Here is a 23,022-nt window from a genome sequence, read left to right on the forward strand (position 1 = left end):
CCTGTCAGAGGCACATAAGATTTCATATGAATGATATGAATGCTGATTATTTTTTAGATCCTAATCATCTTATCCTTATTGAATCTTCTAGAAGTCCTGAAATAGAAATTTAAAAGAATTCATTTGAAAATTAGAAGCCAGATTAGCTACAGCCAAAAAATAAATAACAAAGAACTAGGAAATAACTCTTCATTTCATTGAATTTTGAAGAAAAAATTTTATTTGCAGTCCAAATCTAGTGCCTAATATAGAACCAGAAAAAACATGGAAATGACATGGGGAACACAGCAGTACAGTCTGGCAGATAGTGAAATCAAGTGTCTGTTCTAATCTCAGCTCTTTCAGTTAAAGAAACTTCTGACAATCACTTGGAAGTTATCTGGTAGCTGTGTAAAACCAGTCACTGGGAGGCAAGAAAACCAGGGCCATGCATTGGTTAGTACTTAAATGGTTACAATCAATTTTGCACATTTGGTAATTTTCCTTGCCATTAATTTCTCCACCTGTTGATGGGGATGATATGTGGCTACTTGGAGTTTATCACCATGCTGGTGAAGCAGTTTAGCAGTGTTGGAAGTCCCACAGAATCGCAATCTGGGGGCAGAGGAAACCCTGGCTTCCTCTGTGACTTTGGATAATTGTCCATTATATTTGCAGAGTTCCAGCTGCCCTATGTGGGAGTGACTGGACTTCTGTAGGCACACAGTTTGTGGTAATCGGGAGTGGAGCTGCACCAGAGCCTCATCCCCAGTAGGTGCAGCTGTGAGCAGCACTGACAGCAATGAGCCATGGAGTGCCCAGGGGCACTGACCAACCACCAAAGGGAGCAGAGGGCACACAGGTGCAGTGCATCAACAGGAGGGGATAAAAGGTTGGGACAAAGAGCAAGAAGGGCAGAGTTTGCAGCCTTCTGAAGTGGTTTGGTGTTGCTCTGGGTGGGCAGATGCCTGAAGCCTTCTGATGAGGTGAGGTGTTACCCTGTGTGGGTTGAAACTTTCTGAAATTGTATGGTGACACTCTGTGTCTGGCGGCCATCTCAACTGTGACATGTGCTGTGGCATATGCTGTGATAGACTTCTATTGGAGCAAAGTGCTGGGAAGAAGATTCCCTCATACACTTTAGATTTAATATAATTTTTTTTCAAAATAAGGAATTGAACTGTTGAATGGGCTGGAATTGAATGTGCCAAAACCTGCCTTATGTAGACCCAGCTATAAGCAAGACATGTGAGGTGCCAAGGCAGCTTGCAGTGGTGGTGTGCTAATCAACCCTCTCACCCCTTATTCATGAGGAAGGTCGTAGAAGCTAGAATGTCCTGGTTTTATTTACCCCTGCCCTGATCTCCTGGGCTGGTGAAATTCAGGGTAGATACTCTGATATTTCTTGCATGACTGCATTGTCTCTCAGTTTTTTCAAGTATAAGATATGAATAATGAAAATTTCCCATTTTCCTCAGTGCAGAGAATTGTACATGAAGTACCATATGAATGCCAGTTATCTATTATTACGTTCTCACCCATCCTGAAAAAGAAAAGTTGATTTCAAGGAGTAGGGGTTCAAGGAGTAGGGGTTCATTTCTGATGCTTTTTCCTATTCTGTGGTTTTCTTGCTCTTAGAAGTCTTCATGGCCTATCATTGTTGACAATGGTATTATGTCTGCTTTTATGTTTTGTTGTATGCTTTATATTAAATGTTTTAGAGCATCTGTGTGGTGTTCAGTAAAGACACATAGGGATGGATGGTTCAACACACAGTGTACAACAGATATAGTCTGCTGCTGTGGTGAAAGCCCAGCATCTCTAGATTTCCTGCAGGCACGCCTACCCTTTCTTGTATGTTGTTATTGTAATGGTTGAACTTTGCAGGAAACTTGGCATGTTTGCTGTTAGATACCAGCTTTATTTTAGTTTTTCTACCATGTTATGCTTTCGGTTTCTTAAAATGTAAGGAAATATTACATGGAGGTAATGAAAATAATTAAGAAGAGATACAAACTTTTTTACATATTTGATTTTATTTTGGCAGTTTACTTGGATTTCAAAGGTTAGTGTATTTTTTACATTAATTACTCTGCTTTAGAACATGATGTTTTATTTCTTGATGTCTATTTATTTACATATATCAAATGGACAATTGTTTAACACAATCTTTGTTCATAAAGACAATATTTTCATGATATGAGGGCAGAAATAAGAGAGGAGAATAACTGGAATTGCACATTTACATGCAAGCAAAGGAGATATTTTATTCAGTCGAAGGTTTAACACATATTTTTTTAATCTGTTGTATTTTAGGGAGGCTGTACTATTGTTCTGCTAGAAGATACTTGTAGCTTCTTGAAGTGGGTGAAATAAAATACTTAAGTATATCTGAAAAGAGAGGTAGAGTCAGAAGAGCCAGGGTCTTCTGACCACTGAGTTCTTCTGAAGTAGAAGCTACATCATGAGGAAACTTCTTCTCGAAATGTTCTTAAGATTATTGTTATTTAAAATAAGCTGACTGCATATTTTAAAAAAAGTTTTGCTTTGGATTCATGAGAAACAATGTGCTATTAGGGTATATTTAACAATAATTTGTAAATCCTTATGTCAAACCTTAGTGCTTGTAATTTGGAAAACTAGCAATTTTTTGAGAATTTAGAACTCAGAAGAAGTTTTAAAATTTATGTACTAATCCTTCCTTGCCCCCATGATATTATTTAAATGGAGAAAGGCAGCTGAAAACATCCTTGGTTTTGTTTTCAGTTAAATATCAGAGTAATTTATTACACTCTAACTAGAAGCAATGAATAAACTCAAAGATCTTTCCAACAGTAAAGGATTCTATGGTTCCATGAAAAAAATCCAACTTTTGTCAGGGACTTCTTATTTTATTATCTTGGAAATGACTGAGGCTATTTTCTTTGGAAATGGCAGCAAAAGAGAACACAAATTTATATCGCTTTAACTTATTTTCAAGACAGAAATTTAAGAGGTTGAAAGAGTAGCTTAAGTTGCTCTTACCCTCTGAAGCTATATAAGCTTGGAAGTTAAGAGAGACATAGGAAAAAATGTTGTTTGCAAAGATATTTCACTGTTCCATATGTGCTCAGAGATAGGCTTTTGTAGACATTCAGTGGTATTCATTTCTGTTATGCATGTTTTATTTATTTTACTTTTTAATGTAGAACCATAAACAAATTTAGCAGTAACTATTTAGGGATGTTGTATGCCCCTAAAATGGGATGTGTTTGAAATCTGGGACAGGCATGTGTTGTGTTGAGAACAGTAAATTTCTTGTAAAAATCCACCTATTAGGGCATTTTCTCCTCTTGAGGTGCATATCTAGTTTTCATGAATGTTAATGAGTTTTATAGAACTGCAAAGGGAAATGTGCACCAGACTATATGTTGTATATATGATATTAACATCCCATAGGGCTTTTGTATTCTCCTTCATGTGCTGTGGAACCCAGAGATGCACAAAAGGCCAGCTAAAGTCTGACATTTTGTTTGTTGTATTTGGCAAAATTGCCTTTGAGTGTAATTAGCTCCTGACAAACCTGTTCCTGTCCCATTTTGGCAGTAGTCTGGATATTTATTGATACATGTACATGTGAGCAAATTTAGTTGCCTAAATATGAATTGACAGCTGAAAGAAAGCTTTGGCTTTCCCATGGTTTATGCTGGGTTAAATGGGGATTAGTAGTTATTTTAGTTGTTGAAATTTCACTTTTTGTATCCCCATGACTTTAGCCTTGTTTTGCTTGAATACTAAAATTATCTTCAGAATATTAATCCAGTGCCTTTGATCCTTTATTCAGTAGCCACGACTCAAACAGTTCTGCTTGAATTTAAGATCTATTCCAAAATGTGAAGGAAGCATTTTACCTGTGGATAATAAGATCTGACAGTACCTGAGCTGCAGAAGGAGATGAAATCACTATCTATAGAAAATAATATTTTTTTCTACATATTCAGGTTAAATGTGTGCACATCCTAGTAGCTGAAACATCTGTTTCTGGCTTGTTGTTCCTCATGGCTGCTTCTCAATTGGATTTCCTCAAGCAGGTCCAAAGCTTGTCACCTTAGCCAGGGTCTGTTAACTATCACCACTGGCCCCACATTAAGTAGGAGGTTCAGGGCTAAGCTAATAACTCTCCTGCCTTTCTGACTGATCACACTGATTCTCCCTGTGGCTACTTATCATGCTGTGCTCCTATGGGAGGGTTATCTTCTTTGTCTCTTCTTCAGCTGGGAATTATTTTTGTTTTCTTCATTCCTAAGTTTTCAGGTGCTGATTCTGAAAGCCTCGTCACTTTCTGAAGCAGCTGTTTGATTTCAATCCATTATTTCTCCCTTATCAGTTTCCTGCTCTCTCACAAATGGAAATTTTGCTGCTTTCCTTTTCTCTGGCTGTAGAAGTAGCTGTGATATTTAAAGCAGAAGTTGTACTAGACATGAGGCAGAATGGATGCAATAGAAACATGAATCTAATGCCGGTTTGTGTGAACTTTGAATCGGTTTCGTGTTGTCACAGGGGAAGTGATTTTCCTGATTTTTGCTTTAGTGTACAGCGCTGTGTAACACTTTAACATGTCCTCATTAGGCTGTACCTCCCATGAGCTTTGTAAGAGAGCTCAGGAGAGGTGAGTGAGAGAGAGGAACCCGTGGAACTGCTGATTATGGTCATTGGCTGCCTTGGCACCTCACGTAAGGTGGTACCCAAGTCTGTGAAATTGTTTCAGTTGGCTTTAAGGGGTATTGAGGAAGGCCCAGAATGACTACCAGGGTATTCAGCGGAGGCTTTTTGCTTGCTGAGAATTTGAAAAAAGATGGTGGTAGTACAGGCAAATCCACATATCTTCCCTGGATATCATTCTGTGGAATTATAGAGCTTGTTGTCCTATGATTGGGAAAAAAAAAGCCAAAAAGAAATAACTTTAATCAGATTTGAAAAGTGTATCAACACTTTGAGAACATATACAGTTAAAACTAAGTTTATTTAATTCTCACATTGAGGTCTGGTGTGCTGGTTTGGCTTTTAAATTCTCCCTGTCTTGGGTATGATGCTTTATTAACTGTTCCCTTGATAAATGGAAAAGACACTGGTGTAAAGTGTTTGACAAAATTTGTGTTTCAGGGAAAACTCAAATTGTGTGGAGAAAAAAATTGGCAAAGAGAAACAATATTGTTATCTCTCCTGTATTTAGGTCTGGATAAAACCTTCCTGGGTCATGAATACTACTGTGGAGAAGTGAAATGTTGTTTTGTTTTACTGAGTGAAACTAGTCTGTCATCCAGTTCAGCTTGGGTTTTGTGTGCATGTGAAGAGACCAACACAAGGACAGCCCTGTGTCTTGTGAATGGTAGCTTTGCAAATTGAAAACAAGGGTGAACATTGCATTACTCTCACACACTTGTTTTTCAGCTTTTATTTTACTGTACTATGGTTAGCTTGGGATTAATCAGATCAGTCACAAAACTTTGGTATAAGCAGGAACATGAAAATATAGCTCCTCAATGAACAGCTACTTTTTCATCTTAACAGGGTTTCACTTTATCATGCCAGTAATTGTGAAGGGTGAACTGAGTTATTAGGCACTCTTGAAAATTTTTAATGATTTAAAATAAGATTTCTCCAAATCTATTAAGCAGCAACTGTATTTTCAGTCCATGATGTAGTACTGCAAACTCTTAGATATCTTTTAAAGGTAATGAAATGAAGGAAAATAGGCAATGGCAACAGATGAGAAAGGGAATCTGAACTGAGATGCAGCCTAAATAGGAGTGATCCCCAAACTGTTAATGACATAAGTCTTACAAGGTTGCATAGCATATGTCAGAAATAGCTGTAAAGTGAACAGCAATGACAAAGAACATTGGAGACCGAAACGTGAAGAAAATAACGGCAAAATTAATAAGGAGAGATGACTGGGAAAAGATTACAGGAAGAGGTAGGGATGTCTGGGAAACAGGACAACATAGATAAAAAATCAGAGAGCAATTGAGCACCCAAACCTCTGTGTGAATGTGCATTCCAGACAAACATGGCAGACAGCAGGACAAGAGAATAAGGATTGCCATCCCAAAAGTTCTCTTGCCAATTAATAACTCTTTTAAAATTTCTTCCTTTAATGTCTTGCTCACCTATGGGTAGTCATTTCATTGTTTCTGACTCTCCTTTAGTCATAGTGTCCTTCTGAATCTCATATTTTCTGACCCATCCTCCTCTTTCCATTTTTAATTTATTGTTCTATTTTTCCTAAAATATCTGAAACTCTCTTCTTTAAACACTGTCTTTGGGTCACAAGTGGTGTGGAAATGTTGCATTGAAAGGGCTACTAGAAGAAAATTCTTGCCAGAATTTTTTTTTCAATTTTTGTTCATTAATGTTTAAATATTTAGAATGTTTTATAAATACAAAACGTTACTTGCCAAGCTCTGACTATAACTTACTCTAAGTCTCATTCCTAGCTGATTAAATTAGGACAGTGATCTACATGGTCAGCTCAGCTGAGCAGTGCCAGACAGGAGATTTATTATTTCAATCACTAAAACTTGCTGAGGAGTTTAGTGAACCTCCCACCCAATGTAATGGCCACGTTTTGGTTTAAGTTGTGTGTAGTTTATTCTCTACAGAAAGTCTAAACCAGGCCACTTGAACAAAATTATGAAACTGAGAATCCCGTATTTCTTGCATTTTTTTAAAATCTGCAATATAAAAATAAATTTAATAGGAATAGATAGGGCATTACAAATACTAATGAAGAGTAAACAAAAATAATATTTGTCTTTCTGTGGTAGTAGTCTGTATAGTCACTTAAGCACACAGAATACTAAAAAACATTGCTCAGAATAAAATACTGCTTTTTAAAACATATTTTAATTAATTCTGCAAATATCAAAAAACATGACTCTGACCATGTAGAGGAAAGCAGAGAAGGGAACAAAGAGAGGGAAAAGATGCCAGAAAAGTTATTAATAGATCTGTAATGATCGGAAGTTTATTCTAGGGTTGAGGTAAAACTTAATGGTTCATAAATAGCAAATTCATTATGTTTTTAATACTCAGGTTATATTAACACTATATAACATCTTTATGGTACCATTAGTACCACTTAGTCCTAAACTAAGTTTGGAAATAAACATTTCCAAATATTTTTTTTCATGGAACAATTGGCCAAATGAATTATTTTTACAATAAATATTACCTGATTAGTGCATGGCTCCTTCAATCATAAACAGACTTATAAATGTTTTATGCCAACTCTTGCATGGTATTCTTAAATGTTAACAAATAAATTTATTTTAAAGGCCATATCAAGGTGAAAACACCAGGGCCTTAGGTAGCAGGACAATACATCACAGAGCCATTTCTCACTCAGTTACAGTAATGGCAAAGGATATGTTAAGACGTAAAATGTGATATGGTTTGTTAAATATTCATTTATAATTTGCATTCATTATTAAATCATGTGTTAGAACTAATCTTTAATCTCAAAAATACATAATGTGTCATGAAGTCTATTTGAAAGCATTACAATAAATATTTTATGCTTTTAATGTTGCTTTTTAAAGGTTGACTAGAATACACCAAAATGCTTGTCATTAATGTAATTTAATTATTCCAAGGAGGTTTGGTCTACACTGAGGTTGATTTCAATAATTTATTTGAACCTTCAGGTCAATATAAAATAAATACCTGTTTGGGAGATGGGCTGTTGTATGATTAATGACAGTTGAGCTCCCCGCCCACCGTCCAAGGCTGTAGCTCATGGGCGGAAGCCTTGCGATGCAATGCGGTGGCTCCAAGAGCTCCATTTTCCCGAGGTCCTGAGCAGCTTGCTTGGTGATTACAGGGCAGCTGCTTCACTGCTTGTGGCTGCTGGAGATCTCCTTTAGATGACACAATAGCTTAAACACTTGTCCTGCTGGGAGCTGCACTGCCTACAATGTCCTGTTTCTGAAGATCCTTGGAACTGCTGTTCCATTTCCAGTCCACACCCTGCCTGTATGAGAGGGGCGAGGGTGACGGAGACGTGATTTGTATTGTAGGAGACTAGGAGCTACTCAACGAACCATGTAAAAACAGTTCATTAAAATGTTGATGTGCTTGGCTGCTTAATGCAAAGAGAGCTTTATTGCTGTCTTATAAAACCTTAGTAACTTCAGGTTGGAGTCAGATCAATGCATCCATCAATGCATCAGACAAATACCCAGTTTAGGTTAAGAACCATCCAAAATTGGCAAGAAGCAATAATCTTACTTCCAAACTAAAACCCACTAGAATATTTATCTTGTACAACTGCAGAACATCCATACTTAAAGATTTTTGGACAGATCTTGTGTCAAGATTCCTCTGGATCTTTTCAACCCTTACATGACTGTTAGGTGGTATCTGTGGTGTTTGGGCATTTGCTAATTTTGCAGCACTTGTGCCAAGGCTCCAGGAGTACTTGGGATGTTCTTAAGGTATGTACTGTGTCCTGTGTGTGCCCTTTATACCACACCTTATATATGGCTCTGGAAGAATTCTGGTTATCCTATTTTTGGAGACTGCTACAAAAAAAAAAAGAAGTAAAGCCTCTAAATTATACTTCTCATTTAAATGTTGACTTGACATATGAGTAAGTGCTTATTTGAAAATAACTACATGAGTGAAATGGCCTTGTTTTTAGTTTGTCCTGAAAAAAGTGTGATCACTCTAATTAGATGCTATGGGATTAACATTAGCAAAAGTAAATCCACAGTCCAATGAAGTTTCCTGGTTCCTGTCAGAGGCAGTGGCAGAGAAAACTAAAGTTGTTCACACCAGCTTAGCAGGCAGTGAGCAAAGACTCTGCAAGGAGAATGGGCCATCCTGGAGATTGTCCAAAAGCAGAGGAGCTGGCCGGCACAGGAACCTGCAGGAGAGTGGGTGGAGCTGTCTCAGAAGCTGTGCTGGGCTGCCTAAGGGCTCACAATGAATTGGGTGGTGATTAATAAAGTAATGAAACAAACTTCCCTCCCTGAAAAGCAATGCCCTCGTTGAAGAGTAGGGAATCTTCTCTTATTACTCACATTCTTCTGAGAACTGCTGAGAGAAGAAAGGAATCTCTTCAAAAGATGCATAGTCAGAGCAAACCCCTGACTCCTAATCAGCCACATCCTCTCACTATCTTTCTGGAGAATATGGACCATCAATTTCCCCATAAGATGAAGGGGAGGCAAAGCAATAGTTTAGCATCCTATGCATTATCTCTCTTTTTATGATTACAAATAGAGCACTTATGTTCACTGACCCATATCTCATACCAGACATCAGTAGCCAGGTCCAGATTTAGGTTATTGTTCCAGCATGGGATTAGGCCATGTGATCAGAATCAAATTTATCTAATATGATCACTTGATTGTGGCCTTTCTTACTGAAGCTGTATGTATGCACAGCTGAAACTTAAAGACATAAAGCAAATATTCTTAAGGCCCAAAAGAACAGTTGTCAGTGCTTTCACAAAGAGCTTCAGAAAGGCTGAGGAGACACTCTCTATTGGGTTAATTAAGCTGTCCTTTTGCTTGCAAGTTTAAAAGGGAAAAGTGGGTTTGCTCCCCATGTGGCTTTTCCAAACTCTTTCAGCTGTAGCTCTAAGCTTAAATGACCCTCAGTCCTGCAGCATATCAACTTGATGTATGTAATTGATTGCTAAACATTTTTTGCAGCTTGTTAAATGGTATGGCTAAAAAAAAGTAATATGTGAATGTTGATTAAAGTGCTTTTGTCGAGAGGGGTCAGAGATATTAGCAAGTTTAAAAGCAAGTGTGAGCTCTGCTGTGGTATGGTACTTCTAACCTGCACGCTTTATTTCGCATAATTGATCCCACATGTTTACTCTAAGGACATTTTTGTCAGGTTTCAAACTGCAAATATTGGAATGCATTTAGAGTAGGGTGTGCTTCAGTAAGGACACTATGCAGAATGCTCAGCAATGTAGATTGTTGGTATTATAATGGCAATGATTATAAAAGGAATAATTACAGTAGCTTGTAATTGTGTGGTGAGGTAAGAGGAAAAAAATATCAAGGTGTAAACCTCAGAGTAACAGTAAATCTGAAATGGATGAAGACATTTGAATTATAATTCTCAGCAATTTTGTTTTTTGTCATTATAATTTGTGGGGTTTTTTTTAAATAACTGACGTAAAACACAATGTGTTTTTCAGGGGTTTGTGATAGCTGGGCAAAAAATAGAATCTGTCACAAAATCTTTGTAGCTTCTTTTATTGAGAAAGGCATGATGCTGTTATACAAACAGACTGGAGAACATTCTGGCTGTACATCCAGGAGGTTTTTGCAATGATTGGGTATCTGCAACACAACAAATGGTTTATAAATTTGTTAAAAGGCAAAGAATAACTACCCAGTCCTTGGCTGGGAAACAATGCCTCAAAAGTTTAAAAAGCACAACTTTTTAATACCAATATGATTTTCTATATTTTTTTTATTTGAATTAATAGCACTGTTAAAGAAAAGGTGGAACTTTCTAGAGCTGCGCAGCCAAGTTAATTATCATTGAAATTCACAGGATCAGAAGAAAAGTTTGGTCATTACTATTTCTCTCTAGCTATGCCAGTTAATGCTAGTCACAAAAACCCATTCACTATGAGTTGTACACAGACACATCTGACAGTGAATATAAACTCAGAGGTTTGTGTATATATTGTTGAGTAACTAATGCATAAAAGCAAATTCTAGTTTGCAGTGATCCAAGCAGGATTTGAAACATTCATTTGGGGGTGCAAATTTCAGTGTTTGTTGTACAGAACTTCTTAACTGTCCCCTTTCCATAGTGTGGTTTGTCTGTTTTTCCTAAAAAGACTAAATGTAGAAGCTTTATTACATTGAATACTTTAAAAATAGATTGAAACATAATTTATTTTCTGGAATGTGGTAATTCAACAGCTAGTTTAAAAAAAAAGTTCTATATTTGTATCTATGCTATTGGAAATTGGACAGAATATTTGTCTGGATGGTAAAGAGTAGAAGGGGTTTGATATTATTAAGTCATAACATTATTTTAATTGGTAATAGCATCTGCACATCATATGTACCTCTTATAAGAATGAGACTCAACTGAAGTGATTTTAAAAATTGCTCAAGAAGTTATATTTCACTTCTGAGATTTTAGATTAATTTATTTTTCATGTGATCTAAAACGATAAATGTTATTAAGATGACCCTAATGTTATTTCAGCTTCCCCATTTACCCATAATTAGAAACAATGCTCTTAATGTTGTAAGTTTTATTTTGATATGCTTAAAGATAAGACAAAATGGGTTTAATTAGAACAAACTCCAGTCTTTATTAGGGTGCTATTTCTAAAAGGTTTTGAGTCTGTTACAACTTTTTAGCTGCATAGGACAGTATGAATTACCTAAAATAAACATAGAATCAAAACCAGACAAAAGCTACTCACAAGAAATCGACAAGAAATTGTAGAGGTAAAATGACTGCGAAAAGTGATAAATGAGAAAAGGATATCTCTCTTAACATGGTCTGTTTTTTTTTTTTTAATTTTGCAGAACATAATCAGTAAGACTTTTTTTTTACTGCACAGTTTCTTGTTTATACATAATTATCTATGTGCCTGATTTTTTTGAACTGCACAATATCTTGTTTATGCATAATTATCTATGTGCCTGACATTAGCTTGAAAGCTTTGTAACCCAGACAATATATTTCTGGAATAAGTTTCATTTAAGACAGCAGAACAACAGTGAAGTTAGAAACATGTTTGTGTCTTTTTTTTTCATGACTAGCCCATGTCTATTCTCTATGAAATTGATGTCAAAAAAGTATTATATATTTTCAGTGGGAAATAGAAGGCTGCCCTCTACTATCCTTGTCAGGACGTCGTATCCCTTTAATCATACTTTTCATTTCAGTACATTGAAATTTCCGTTACCAAGGACAACATCATAAATAAAAGTGTTTGTGAAATTTTTACCTGCAGCTTCCTAACTTTGTGCATTAAGCATGAGACTAGCAGAGAGGTGGTCAAATGTGAAAATTTATAATCATTTATTACGTACGGCTGAAGCGAGAAGGGAATAAAAGCGTGAAGGCATACATCTATAAACTGGAGCAGAAAAGCTTAAATGAAAAGTAAAGTGAATTTCTGTGTCTTGTCATAAAGTAATGAGAAGCTAGAGCTTTATTCATAGCAACCCAAGATGCATTTACTCTCAATCTAGCTTTAGCAGTAAATGCTTCCCTGATGTATTGCTTCGGACTTACAAAGAAATATTTGTGCTCTACATAATAGTATAGTTAGGAGAATTACTGCATGGCTGAGGAGATTCTATAAAGGTTTATAGCTGGTGCTGTTACTGTAATTTAATCACAATGTAGCTAATGTAGTACTTTAATATCACACGTTACCTTTTTATTTACCATTTATTAGTAGCTGACAGTCAATCATCACCACATCATAAACAAATCATGCAGGATTCTGGAGGAACCCTGAAGTTCCAAAACAGATGCACTGTAGCTCTTACATGTGCTCCATAACAAACTAGCCATCAAATTATTTTTTAATGGAGTAATCAGGGTTCTTGTTTTCATTCAGTTATCAGCCAAAGAAAATGTTTTTGCCATGAATACAAATAGTGTTGCACATTGTGCATACGTGTTTGAGTTAGCACTCCTCTGCAAGGAATACAGGAGAATGTGTTCAGAAGCATGAATATTCAGGTAAAAGGCACTGTCTACATACTGATGAATGCATTTATACAGACTAAGAATTGTGCTCTCTTGCTTTCAGCCACCTTTTTGTTAGGTTTGCTCTGTTAGATTTGCTTTGTTAGATTTGTGAATGGAGAAAGTAAATGTAGCAGAGTCCACCAAGAGCTCTTGAGGCACTGAAATCACAAAAAAATATGTTGCGATAAGAAGGATTTTTTATCTGAAGAGTAATAATTTTATTGCCCTTCTTAGATGCACTGTAGGATCAATTTATCTCAGATTTGATTTCATGATCAGGTTTTAGTACAGAATCACAGTATTTCTCTGAAGTCACTTATGTTAGCAAAATTAAATGCTGCTTGGAAGTCTGAAAGTACTGCCCCTTTGGGCTGAAACGTGTGCTTCTCTCAGGACCCTAAAGATCTTTTAATTGCAAACAAAATCTTTGTTTTTCAGTCCTCTCCAGCTGTGGGGGAATGACTGGTAACCACCATCAGACTGCCATGCTGATTAATGTGCAGCAGTAATAAGCCCCTCAGAGATGTGTGTTTGTGGGCTATTGGTGCATGTCCTGGGTGTGCTGCAAAGGAACAGCCTGAACACCAAGGGCCTTCAATCACTTGAAAGGCTTGCCAAAAAGTCTAGTAATGCACACCCTGGCATGGCTTATTGCTACTAGAATATGTCTCTTTAATTCAAATTTAATGGAATTTACCCTCTGATGGTGAAAAATTATGCCTAGAAGAAAAATGCAAAATATTTGGAGGAGGTATATGGGAAATCACCTTGCTTTGCCGTTAAATAAATTAGAATATTAAATCTTCTTTCATTAAGCATTGCATTGCTGATGGTTCTACAGGTTCTCCAGACCAGCTGGACATTTTCAAGTACTAAATGTGATGTAAAGGGGTTGCTGTTGATTTGACTTTTCTTCACTGACTTTAAAAAAAACAAAACAACCCTCCCCACTTTGCTATTAGGAGAGGCCTGTAAGCACTCTTCTCCCTAATATTACTGGAAAAATATTTTAGGTCTTAGTAAACCCTTGAGTTTATGTATTTATTGACTGATATATTTTTAAAAGGAACCTGAGTCACAGTGTATTCTGTTGTAGTTAGTTTAGGTAAATGGTTGTGCCAAGTACAGCCAACTGAAAATGGCTACTCAATGTTTAAACATTATTGGTAATATGTAAAAAAACATTGTGAAAGGAAGATACGGGTAAAAAACATCCTCATTTCTGTCTCTAGCTTCTGTTTTCTTTTGAATGGCTCTCTGTGTACAGTCACTTTCAGTGCATTCTCATGAGGTCACCAAAGATCCAATTTAAATCACACTGCACAGAGATCCATTAATTTTTAGACATTATGTGCTATTCTGAGCTGTAACTTCTAAGGGCACTTTCTGGTTAAATTTACAATATATTGAATTTCAGACACTAACCTCTGCTTTTGAAAGGAGGATTTAATACCAGATGGATTCAACTAATGCCATTGTATCCATATCTATACAAAACCTATATTGATCCTTGAAAGCTGTAGAATTGATATTTCTTTACAGAGTTAGTTTTAAACAGTTATTCAGCTGCCTATGTTTGGAACCAAATTTCTGGCATTAAGTCCTTCTGTTCTAATCTAATTCTATTGTAGCTGCCTGAGCAGCCTGATGCAGTCTCCTAATAGATACTTTTCTTGTTTGACTCTTTCCTTGTCTCGTGTTGTCCTTTCCTTTCTTCACAGAGCTGCTGACCATGGTGCCCCTGTGTTGCTCCTTGTCTTATCTGGGGAGTGGCTGCTCTCCTTTCTTGTTAATCATGTGTGTAATGTCGACAAGGATGCCACTCTGTGAGGAGTGGGAGAGCTGGCAGGAAAATGTTCCATGGCAGTTCTGGATGGTCACTGGGATCTGAAAGTGATGCTGCAATGCAAAGTGAGATGATTCTTTGGAATATAAAACTTAAATGTCTGTTTTCCATGAAGTACATTGTTAGAGCACTCTGTGTCATTTACAAGCTAATGTGGAAATAGATCCTATTTTCTTTCCTTACCACCTTAAATATGCTTAACTGAATTATGAATATTTAATGCTGGGCAGAAATTAAAACTCGGTTTAACAGAAATGTTGTATGAACTTGCATTACATTCTCAGACTGTTTTTCTCAGAATGAACCTTGAAAGTGCGAGTTGTTTTTAGGTGTAAATAATTTGGATTTATCCACCTTTTAAAAATATACTTCTGTGATGTCTTTAAAAACTTCCAAATGAAGCCAAATGAAACTTAAAAGTTTCTGGGGTGTTTTTTATTGGTCTGTGGTGGTGGTTGGGTTTTTTGTTCCCATAAAACCCTCCCCAGTTAAAATATTTTAATTTATTTTGATGTGAGAACAGAGAACATACGAATTTTGGGTCAATCCTGAAGTATCAATTAATTTCAGCACCTATTTAGAGACAGGGTTTTAAAAATCAATTAGTTATATGGCCATACAGTTCAATGATTTATTTTTTGGGGGGGAAGGGGGGGTGGTAAGGTAAAGTGCTGCAAGTTTTTTTTTATTAATTATACCCGAGATACTGGTTTGCATTTAGTGTTTTTCAATCTTTTTCTAGAGGTTAACTATCATCCTCAAGTGAGCAGTTTAAGGATTCATTGCATACTATATGAGAATTATGAAGAGTCCTTCAAAGCACAGGGCACAGAGGGTTTTACTGCCAGACTGACAGCAGAATTTCAAAGGCGTGTTTGGAACCCACCATACAATAGAAATGTAAATGGCTGGGATAGCTTGATCCTGCATGAGCAATCAGAACCCATCATGGCTTTCACAATCGTGTGGCAGGGCTGGCTCATGAAAGAACTCAAACTGTAAACTGCATCTGTTTGCTATGCAACAAAGTGAAACTTAAGTATGACCCATGGAAACTATTTTCACATTAACATTTTTAGGCTTAGAGTAAATTTCTAAGTTTCTTGCTCAAAACAATCTACTGTACATTTGACATGTGGATCTTTGGAAGGATCTGACTTTTTCCTTTTTCATCTGAATTATCATCCTTTTGACAATATAAAAACCTAATATTTGTAACTTTTTTCATATTATCATGAAAACCAATGCCCATGTGGCAAGCAAGGATTAAAAGACAGAAAACAAGCAGCAGTAAAAAACCCCAAACTTGCAAGTCTGTTTCTGGGTAGTTGCTCATTTAGGTAAGTAAGTTTCAAATCCACACCAAGACATCAATCTTTTCAACATAATCAACATAATTTTGAAAATACCCGTGTATTATTATGGGACCATCAACTATTTCCCAGATCTGTAACAGCAGTCAGATTCCAGCTCATTGAGACATTAATTTTGAAATCAGTACAACTGGGATGTTTGAAGACCTTTGCAAATCTGGACCTAAGTGACAACATGTTGCAAGTAGGTTTTGTGCTCATTTGTGCATGTTGACTTATTTTGGGTGGAGCAGACCAAGAGCATAAATTAATTTTTTGTATGAAATATAATCCACTCCCATGTGTATTCCCAGTTCAGTAAGGTACTTAGAGAAAGCTTTATAAAATGAGAAACTGGGGGTTAGTGACAAGAGAAAGTAATCTCTGAGTTGATGACAAGTACAAGGAATGGGTGCAGTTGGAAGAAATTATAAGCCTCTAAAAGCAGGTGGAATGAAACTTGCAGTTCTTTCCCTGCAACCAATATTCTAAGTACAAAAATGTATAGAAAGACATGTTTTGTACAGCAGTGGAGTCATGCAAAGGCATAGCAAGACCAAGGTCTGGGCACACTCTTGTTGTCAGACCACTTTGTGTGTGAATAACGGACTACTGGGAAAAAGAACTGAAGCACCAATCTCCTGTCTCTGACTGGTGCTGTTTAGGTTTTTGACGTATATGGTGTGATTATGGTAATTAATTTTCTCAGAAAAAAAAACAACTGGCTTCATGTCTTGGCTTTTTCACGCTCTGAAAGCGTATCTTGATTTGTAAAGTAAAACTGGGAAAAGAAGAAACAGAAGCAGGTAACCTTTTATAGTATGATAAATTTCCTTTAAAACTCCTGAATCCTGTAGCCCTGACTGTAATGCTTATAGACTTATTGCAAAGGTCAAGAGTTCTGATCCTGGTCACCTCAAAAAGTAGATTAACACAGGCTTGTCTAGGTACTCTAACAGGATCTTGGTAAGGTTAAAAGGTAAAAAATCTGTTAGATGACGCATTTGTGTCAGAAATTTGTTATACCTGGCATATGAAAGCTTTTCCCAATACTTAAATATCCTATTTTGCTTATGCAGAGAGGTGGACAGCTGACATCTCTGCGTCCATTCCAACCTTTATTTTTTTAAACATGGGTATTTCCTATCATCCTAAACATACCTTTGTGCAGAGAGGTTATTGCTGGCTTTATCTAAAATAAACTTTAGGGCAGGCTAACATTTGGAATGCTGATCTACTAAGGCTGTGGAGAATGAGCTGTTCTTTTGATATTGATATCCTAGATCCCAGTTATTCTACTGGCACTTATACAGAATTTCATCTAACATTTGCTATGTGGCTCTGTAAAAACTGTTTTTGTGTTTCATTCCTTGCAGAGATTCTCAGTGTGGAATCCAGAGCTACACTCAACCTGTCCATTTCCACTTCACTGGACATTAATAGAAATATCTCTTTAATATGGCTCAGAACTAGAGATGAACTCTTGGGTTCTCAATGCAACCCAGGCAAAGCACAGTTCATCTCTGAGGCCAAAGCCAAGGCTCTGCTCGAGGGTAAGTTACTGATTTGCTCCAGGACCTTTGCTATGACAGTTTATTACTGCCAAATTTCTGTGGATCTGTTAATTAGCATTACAAAATTTCCATTGGTTTTGGTTTTTTCTGTTTTACTTCTAGTTTTTATAGGCAGAAAATCCAAGTCAGTCCCATACTTTGCTCCTGTTTGCAAAGCCTGCAAGTACCAATTGAGTGATAACAAGAGCTGAAATAGTTGCCTGTGGGATGGTGACTTTGAAATTTCACAACAGTGCTGTTTCTAACTTCAGACCTCTTAAATGTTGAAGTAAAGACTTCAAACTTCTTCAGCTTCTTACCATAATTTTGGAATTTGATATTCTTTGCATTAAAACTGATGTTGTATGACAAAAGTTTCCTGAAGCTTACAGTTTCTAGCACTGGTCTAGATTTAAAACAAACAGTAAATCTTTAATCTCTCCTTGTTGAGACAATTTTTATTTTTTTAGGATTACAGAAAGACTGATTGTGTGAGTAACACAAATTCTGTTTGCAGGCTGCAGTTTCTGTTGCTGCAATAATGTTATTTTTTAATTTATGAAAAAAGCAGTATTAGTCCAGTATAGCTGCATATGATCTATCTTTATCTCTTCCACAAATCAGAAAATTTCTTGCAATCCAAAAATTTACAGTGCTGGAGATTTTAAATGCTTTTAAATATTGAATTGTTTTTATTAGGTGTTGATTTATTTAGAATATGTTCCATTGATTTTTATTCTACTACAGTTCTTCTCTCTAGTGTTTACATACATATTTTGCTAATATGGTTTTATTTAATTGATCTTTTGAGGTATGAAAATTAGGATTTTAGTAGCTGTGATTCCTTAATGATCCTTTTCAGTTGTCAAAAAAATCACAGACTAAATGCTTAAACAGAAGGATGAAGTAATTCCACATTCTCAAGAATGTGTATATTGAAAAAATGCTGAAATTTAAAACATTGAAAGTATCAGTGTAGCAATCTCAAGATATTAAAAAATGTTTGCAATTTTTTGTCTAATCTTGAATGAAATATGTCCATACAAAGTAAATGTCAAATAGTAACAGAAGGAGACAAGCATTAAAATAATGGAAAGAAGCTTCTGATAAAAACGACTGCCATGCAAATTTCTGTTGCCCTAAAGCAGAATGAACTTGTGATAAGAGTGTCAACTTTCAGTGGTACCTCCCAAACTGGAACAGATCCTGACAAACTTGCTAGAGATTAGAACTGTCCAGAGACTGATTTATTCAAGATAGCAAGGACAATTCAGGCAAGAGCTGCCTAATTTCAAAGCTGAGCAATCCATTCCTGCCCTGCCCGGAGTGACAGTCAGAGATGTAATTAAGCAGGGCTTTTCTCAGATTCCAAAAGGCAGGATTCAAACTCTGCTGAAGGTTTTGGACTTCTCCTTAGTCTACCAAGAACATATCCTATTTTGGCATGAGACCTGAAAAATGGCAGGTGTGCTTGCATGTTCTCTTTTGGCCAATATGGCCAGATTTTCTGTCTAGAAACCTTCACCTTTACAAGGCATAGATAGCTTATTCTGGATGTGGATGGATTTGTTACTGAGCACAATGGGCTACAATTCCTCTGGGGGTTCACATGTGCTCTCAAACACAAAAAATACAAATGTGCTTTCCTTCCTGAAGGAATTTTACTTTATTGATCCCAACAGGTATCATAAACATTTCTGGATAAAATTACTGGCTTGGTCACAACACTGTTTAATTCCCAGAAGTCAAAGAACATCTGACCAGCCTGAGCAACTGAGGCAGCTGCTCACAGAACCACACTGCTGCTGACACCAGGGCTCACTGAAAAAACAGAGAAGCTCTTTTTGCAACTAATGAGCTAAAGAAACTGAACTATCAATTATGTAAGACCACATTATTAACATTTCAAACCACCTGAGGCTCTGCACCTCTTTATTTTCACCACAGATGGACCACACAACTATCCTATACAGGTAATTGCTGATGACAGCATTGTGTGGAAAAGGACCCCTCATTACCAGCTGTGGGTGCCAAGATCTTGTAACTCATTGCAGGCAATAAATAAAATCCTTGTTGGGCTGACTCTATTAGAATAATTTGATGTTGGAGGACACCCCCACTCTGACATAAAGCAAGACAAAAAGCTCCCAGAAGTCTACAAGAATTAAGATAAGAAAGTCTACAACATTTCATATTTCTAACAGTTAAATATTCAAAGGAGTTGTTATCAAGCTAAAGAAAAGCAAAAACTTGGCATGCCAATTTAAGGTCTGGAATCTTTAATGATTTGTTTCAAATTTTCTGTAAGATTAGTGAATATCCAAACTTAAGTAGTTAACTAGTTTGTTTTTCTGGGATGATATGAGATTCACAGATTTCAGAAGAGACTCAGAACCAATTATCACATTACTTTTGCATACCTAGGTTAAAAAGCGCATTCTAATTTTGAAAGTCTAGAATGTATATTTTTTAAACTTATTTTTACTCTTTATATCAGAGCAACCAGTATTGCATGACCAGAGTTTTAACTTCTGAAAGTACCTGAATAACAAGCAGCATGTGGTTTTACTCTCTTCTGGGATCAGCCTGAGAAAGATTTTTTTTTCCTTTTTTTTTTTCCTTTAATCTTAAGAGCTGATTATTTGTTGCCTCCCTCTCTAAGCTACCCATAGCAGCCTCTTGCCTTGGATGGAAATCCCTAAAATCCTGGGAACTTGAAATGAACGTAGGAGGACATAAGGGCATAGACTTTGTACTGCCTCCTTTTTTAATGTAGATTTCAAATGATTCTGTGTCAGGAGACTCAGAATGGTCCACTAACTCTAAATATAGAGATAACTGGGGTTTTAGTCCACAAACAGTTTGCCTGTAAATCACTTATGTGAGTTGCCAAGCTTCAGGATTGCGGCAGTTCTGTTTGTAAATGAGCATCACGATATAATTGTGATACATATTGTAGGAAAACACACACAAACCCACAGCTGGCTCTTTTTGAATCTACTTTTACTTATTGTTGAGTTCATTGATGTAACCTGAAAAATAACTGAAAGGAAGTGTTGGATTTTAAAAAAGTGTTGGATTTTAGCTTCTTTGAAAAACTAAACAAAGGAAATTAAGCAGAAGTTCTCTCTCCCAAGGGTTTTATGCTGGCATTGGGTAATCTGTGGAATTATTACATGTGAATGGTACCTCTTACTCCTCCCTCCTTAATAAGATAATGATTTTGCTGATGAGCAAATCCAGAATTAATCCAAATATTTTCAAGTAATTTGCATGTTGGATTGAAAAATTGCAATTTGCAAAATGCAGTTTCTTACCATAAAATATTTTTGATTTGAAAATCAAGAGTTTTTTCCCTGAAAAATTCAAGTTCCCAATTTTAAGTACTAATATTACAAGGCAGGGTAATTTTACAAATAAGTTTAAAAATAGGTTATGAACCCACAGTGAATTTGAGTTACAGAAGCATTTTTATAGCAAACTATATATGTTTTACATTTATTTCCATTTGTTATTCTATTCATCACAGTAACTTGAGTATGCTTTTCAGGATTCTGCCTGCGGATTGCAAGAATCAGTACCAAGCTGCACTATTAACTCAGATCCTGGACACACACCCTTCAATAAGGTGAATATGTTCAGGAAAACTCATAGAAGTATTTTCTTTGGATTTGGCTTGTTTAGGAGGCCAATGTGAAGCAAGCCTTAAAATAACTTTGGTGATTCATGTATGTTATCTGCTTGGGTTACTTTTTTCTGTCCTTGTACATTTCTTATTTTCTTCCTATTTAAGTTTTTAAAATAATTATGTATTTGTCAATACATATGTGGGAGTATATTTTTAGTGTAGAATTTGGTAGCATATGTTTTCTTACCTTTAGTTTTAAGAAAAGAAATATCAGAAGTAGAGATTGTTCACTCCTCAGTTTGTATTTTCACTTTTTGAAATAAATTTATTTTGTTGGTCGAAAGACCATTCAAATATAAAATTCAATTTTCTAATTAATGTTATGAATCTTTTGGTGCTAAGTTTTTCATTTTCAAACAGTTGAATATCACAGTATAGTTGATGCACTCCCATGTTATCAAATAAATGCTCAAGGTACAGCTTATAATGTTGAAAAATAGAAAAATAAATTGACCTTGATGAAGTGTGTCTTCTTTTGTCTGCTCCCAGGAAAGTTTATTTCAGGTATTTCTACTGCTGAAATGATTAGAGTTAACAGCTTTTTCCCTCCATTTTATTTTACAGGGTCTCTTCATCTTCCTGATATATGGGGTGTACAACACAGAGGTAAGTCTGCTTGGAGTATCTCAAGGCTGACAGAGTGAATGAGAGAAATGACAGGTTTCTTATCTTGATAACTGAGGGACAAAGTTGGCTTTCCATACGAGTGTCCTACTGCCCTTCATGCTTGGACTGGCTTATATGCATCCCAGCTTACCATTAAACACAGACACCCTGAATAAAGGGACAGACTCATTTCTCATAGGCATTGACTAATATTTTACTGCTGCTTTAAGTTTTTTGAATTCCTGGTCTGTCTTTTAACACTTAGCTAAACCTGACAGTCCTAAGCTGTTGTAATCCAATGTACATTTTGAAATTAACTGTTAGTTTACATGCTATAAAATATTTAAATTATAAAAGGGAAGTAGTTTTACTTAACAAAATTTTGAAGTACAGAAATGGCATAAAATTCCACTTTTTTGCATTAATCAGATATGTTTAAGATTTTAAGATCTGACCTGAGCCTTTGTACCAGTCAGGGTTATGAAAAGTACTGCTATTATAGGGTTATATAGTACTTCCTATATTATATTATAGGCTCCTCTCTCATAAAGGAAAACATCTTTGACAGATAAAGCCTAAAAATTGTAAGGGATCTATGCACCTTGCTCCGTTACTTCCATTACATCAGTAATCAAAATTAGTATTAATATGTTTAATTCCAAGTTTTTAAGCTAAGGTACCCCTCTGATGCTTGCATTTTAAAACCTCACAGAAATACAAAAAGGTTTTGAAGTAAGCACTCAGAAATTAAGCAGAATTCTATTTATGTTTTATTATCCTCTAAGGAGGACATGTACTATTAGAAAAATAGCGGAAAAGGTTTCCTGATTAACCGAGGTAAGTTACTATTTCAAAATAACAATTTTATCTCATTTCTAGTATAAGGATGAATTATTTCCGTACATGCAGCTCAAGCAGTGAGCACCATTCGAACGGGTTTTGCTGTGCCAGTGGGCCAAAGCGCCCCGGGGAGCCGAGCTGCCGGTGTGTCACTCAGCGCTCGCAGCTGGGAAAGGCTGGCACGGCAGCCCCGCTCCGCAGCGTGTGCATGGCAGGGAGCGTGGGAGCAGCGTGACTCCAACGTGCCCGATGGACACATCCCACCAGAACACCGCAGTGTTTCAGGGAGCGGGGCGGCTTCGCTATCTCCGTGGCGTTACGTGCGTCTCATGGCACTGGTCTGGGATCAAACAGCAACACCCTCGAGCCTTTGTTAAAAATCTCAATTTTAGCCTTTCTGCATCTGCCGCTCCTCCACCC

General features: G+C 36.5%; 1 protein-coding gene across 1 annotated transcript in view; it reads left to right on the plus strand.

Moving 5' to 3' along the window:
* Positions 1 to 5,847: 5,847 nt before the first annotated feature.
* ZNF281 (zinc finger protein 281) overlaps positions 5,848 to 23,022 on the plus strand; it is a 22,538-nt gene continuing 5,363 nt past the window's right edge. The window contains exons 1-4 of the mRNA XM_005423750.2: positions 5,848 to 5,935; positions 17,292 to 17,468; positions 21,721 to 21,762; positions 22,672 to 22,940. Of these exons, the coding sequence (XP_005423807.1) occupies positions 5,848 to 5,935; positions 17,292 to 17,468; positions 21,721 to 21,762; positions 22,672 to 22,940 (576 nt within the window). The remainder of the gene's footprint in view (positions 5,936 to 17,291; positions 17,469 to 21,720; positions 21,763 to 22,671; positions 22,941 to 23,022) is intronic.

This window comes from Geospiza fortis, unplaced genomic scaffold (genome assembly GCF_000277835.1).
Source record: "Geospiza fortis unplaced genomic scaffold, GeoFor_1.0 scaffold229, whole genome shotgun sequence".
Taxonomy (NCBI): Eukaryota; Metazoa; Chordata; class Aves; order Passeriformes; family Thraupidae; genus Geospiza; species Geospiza fortis.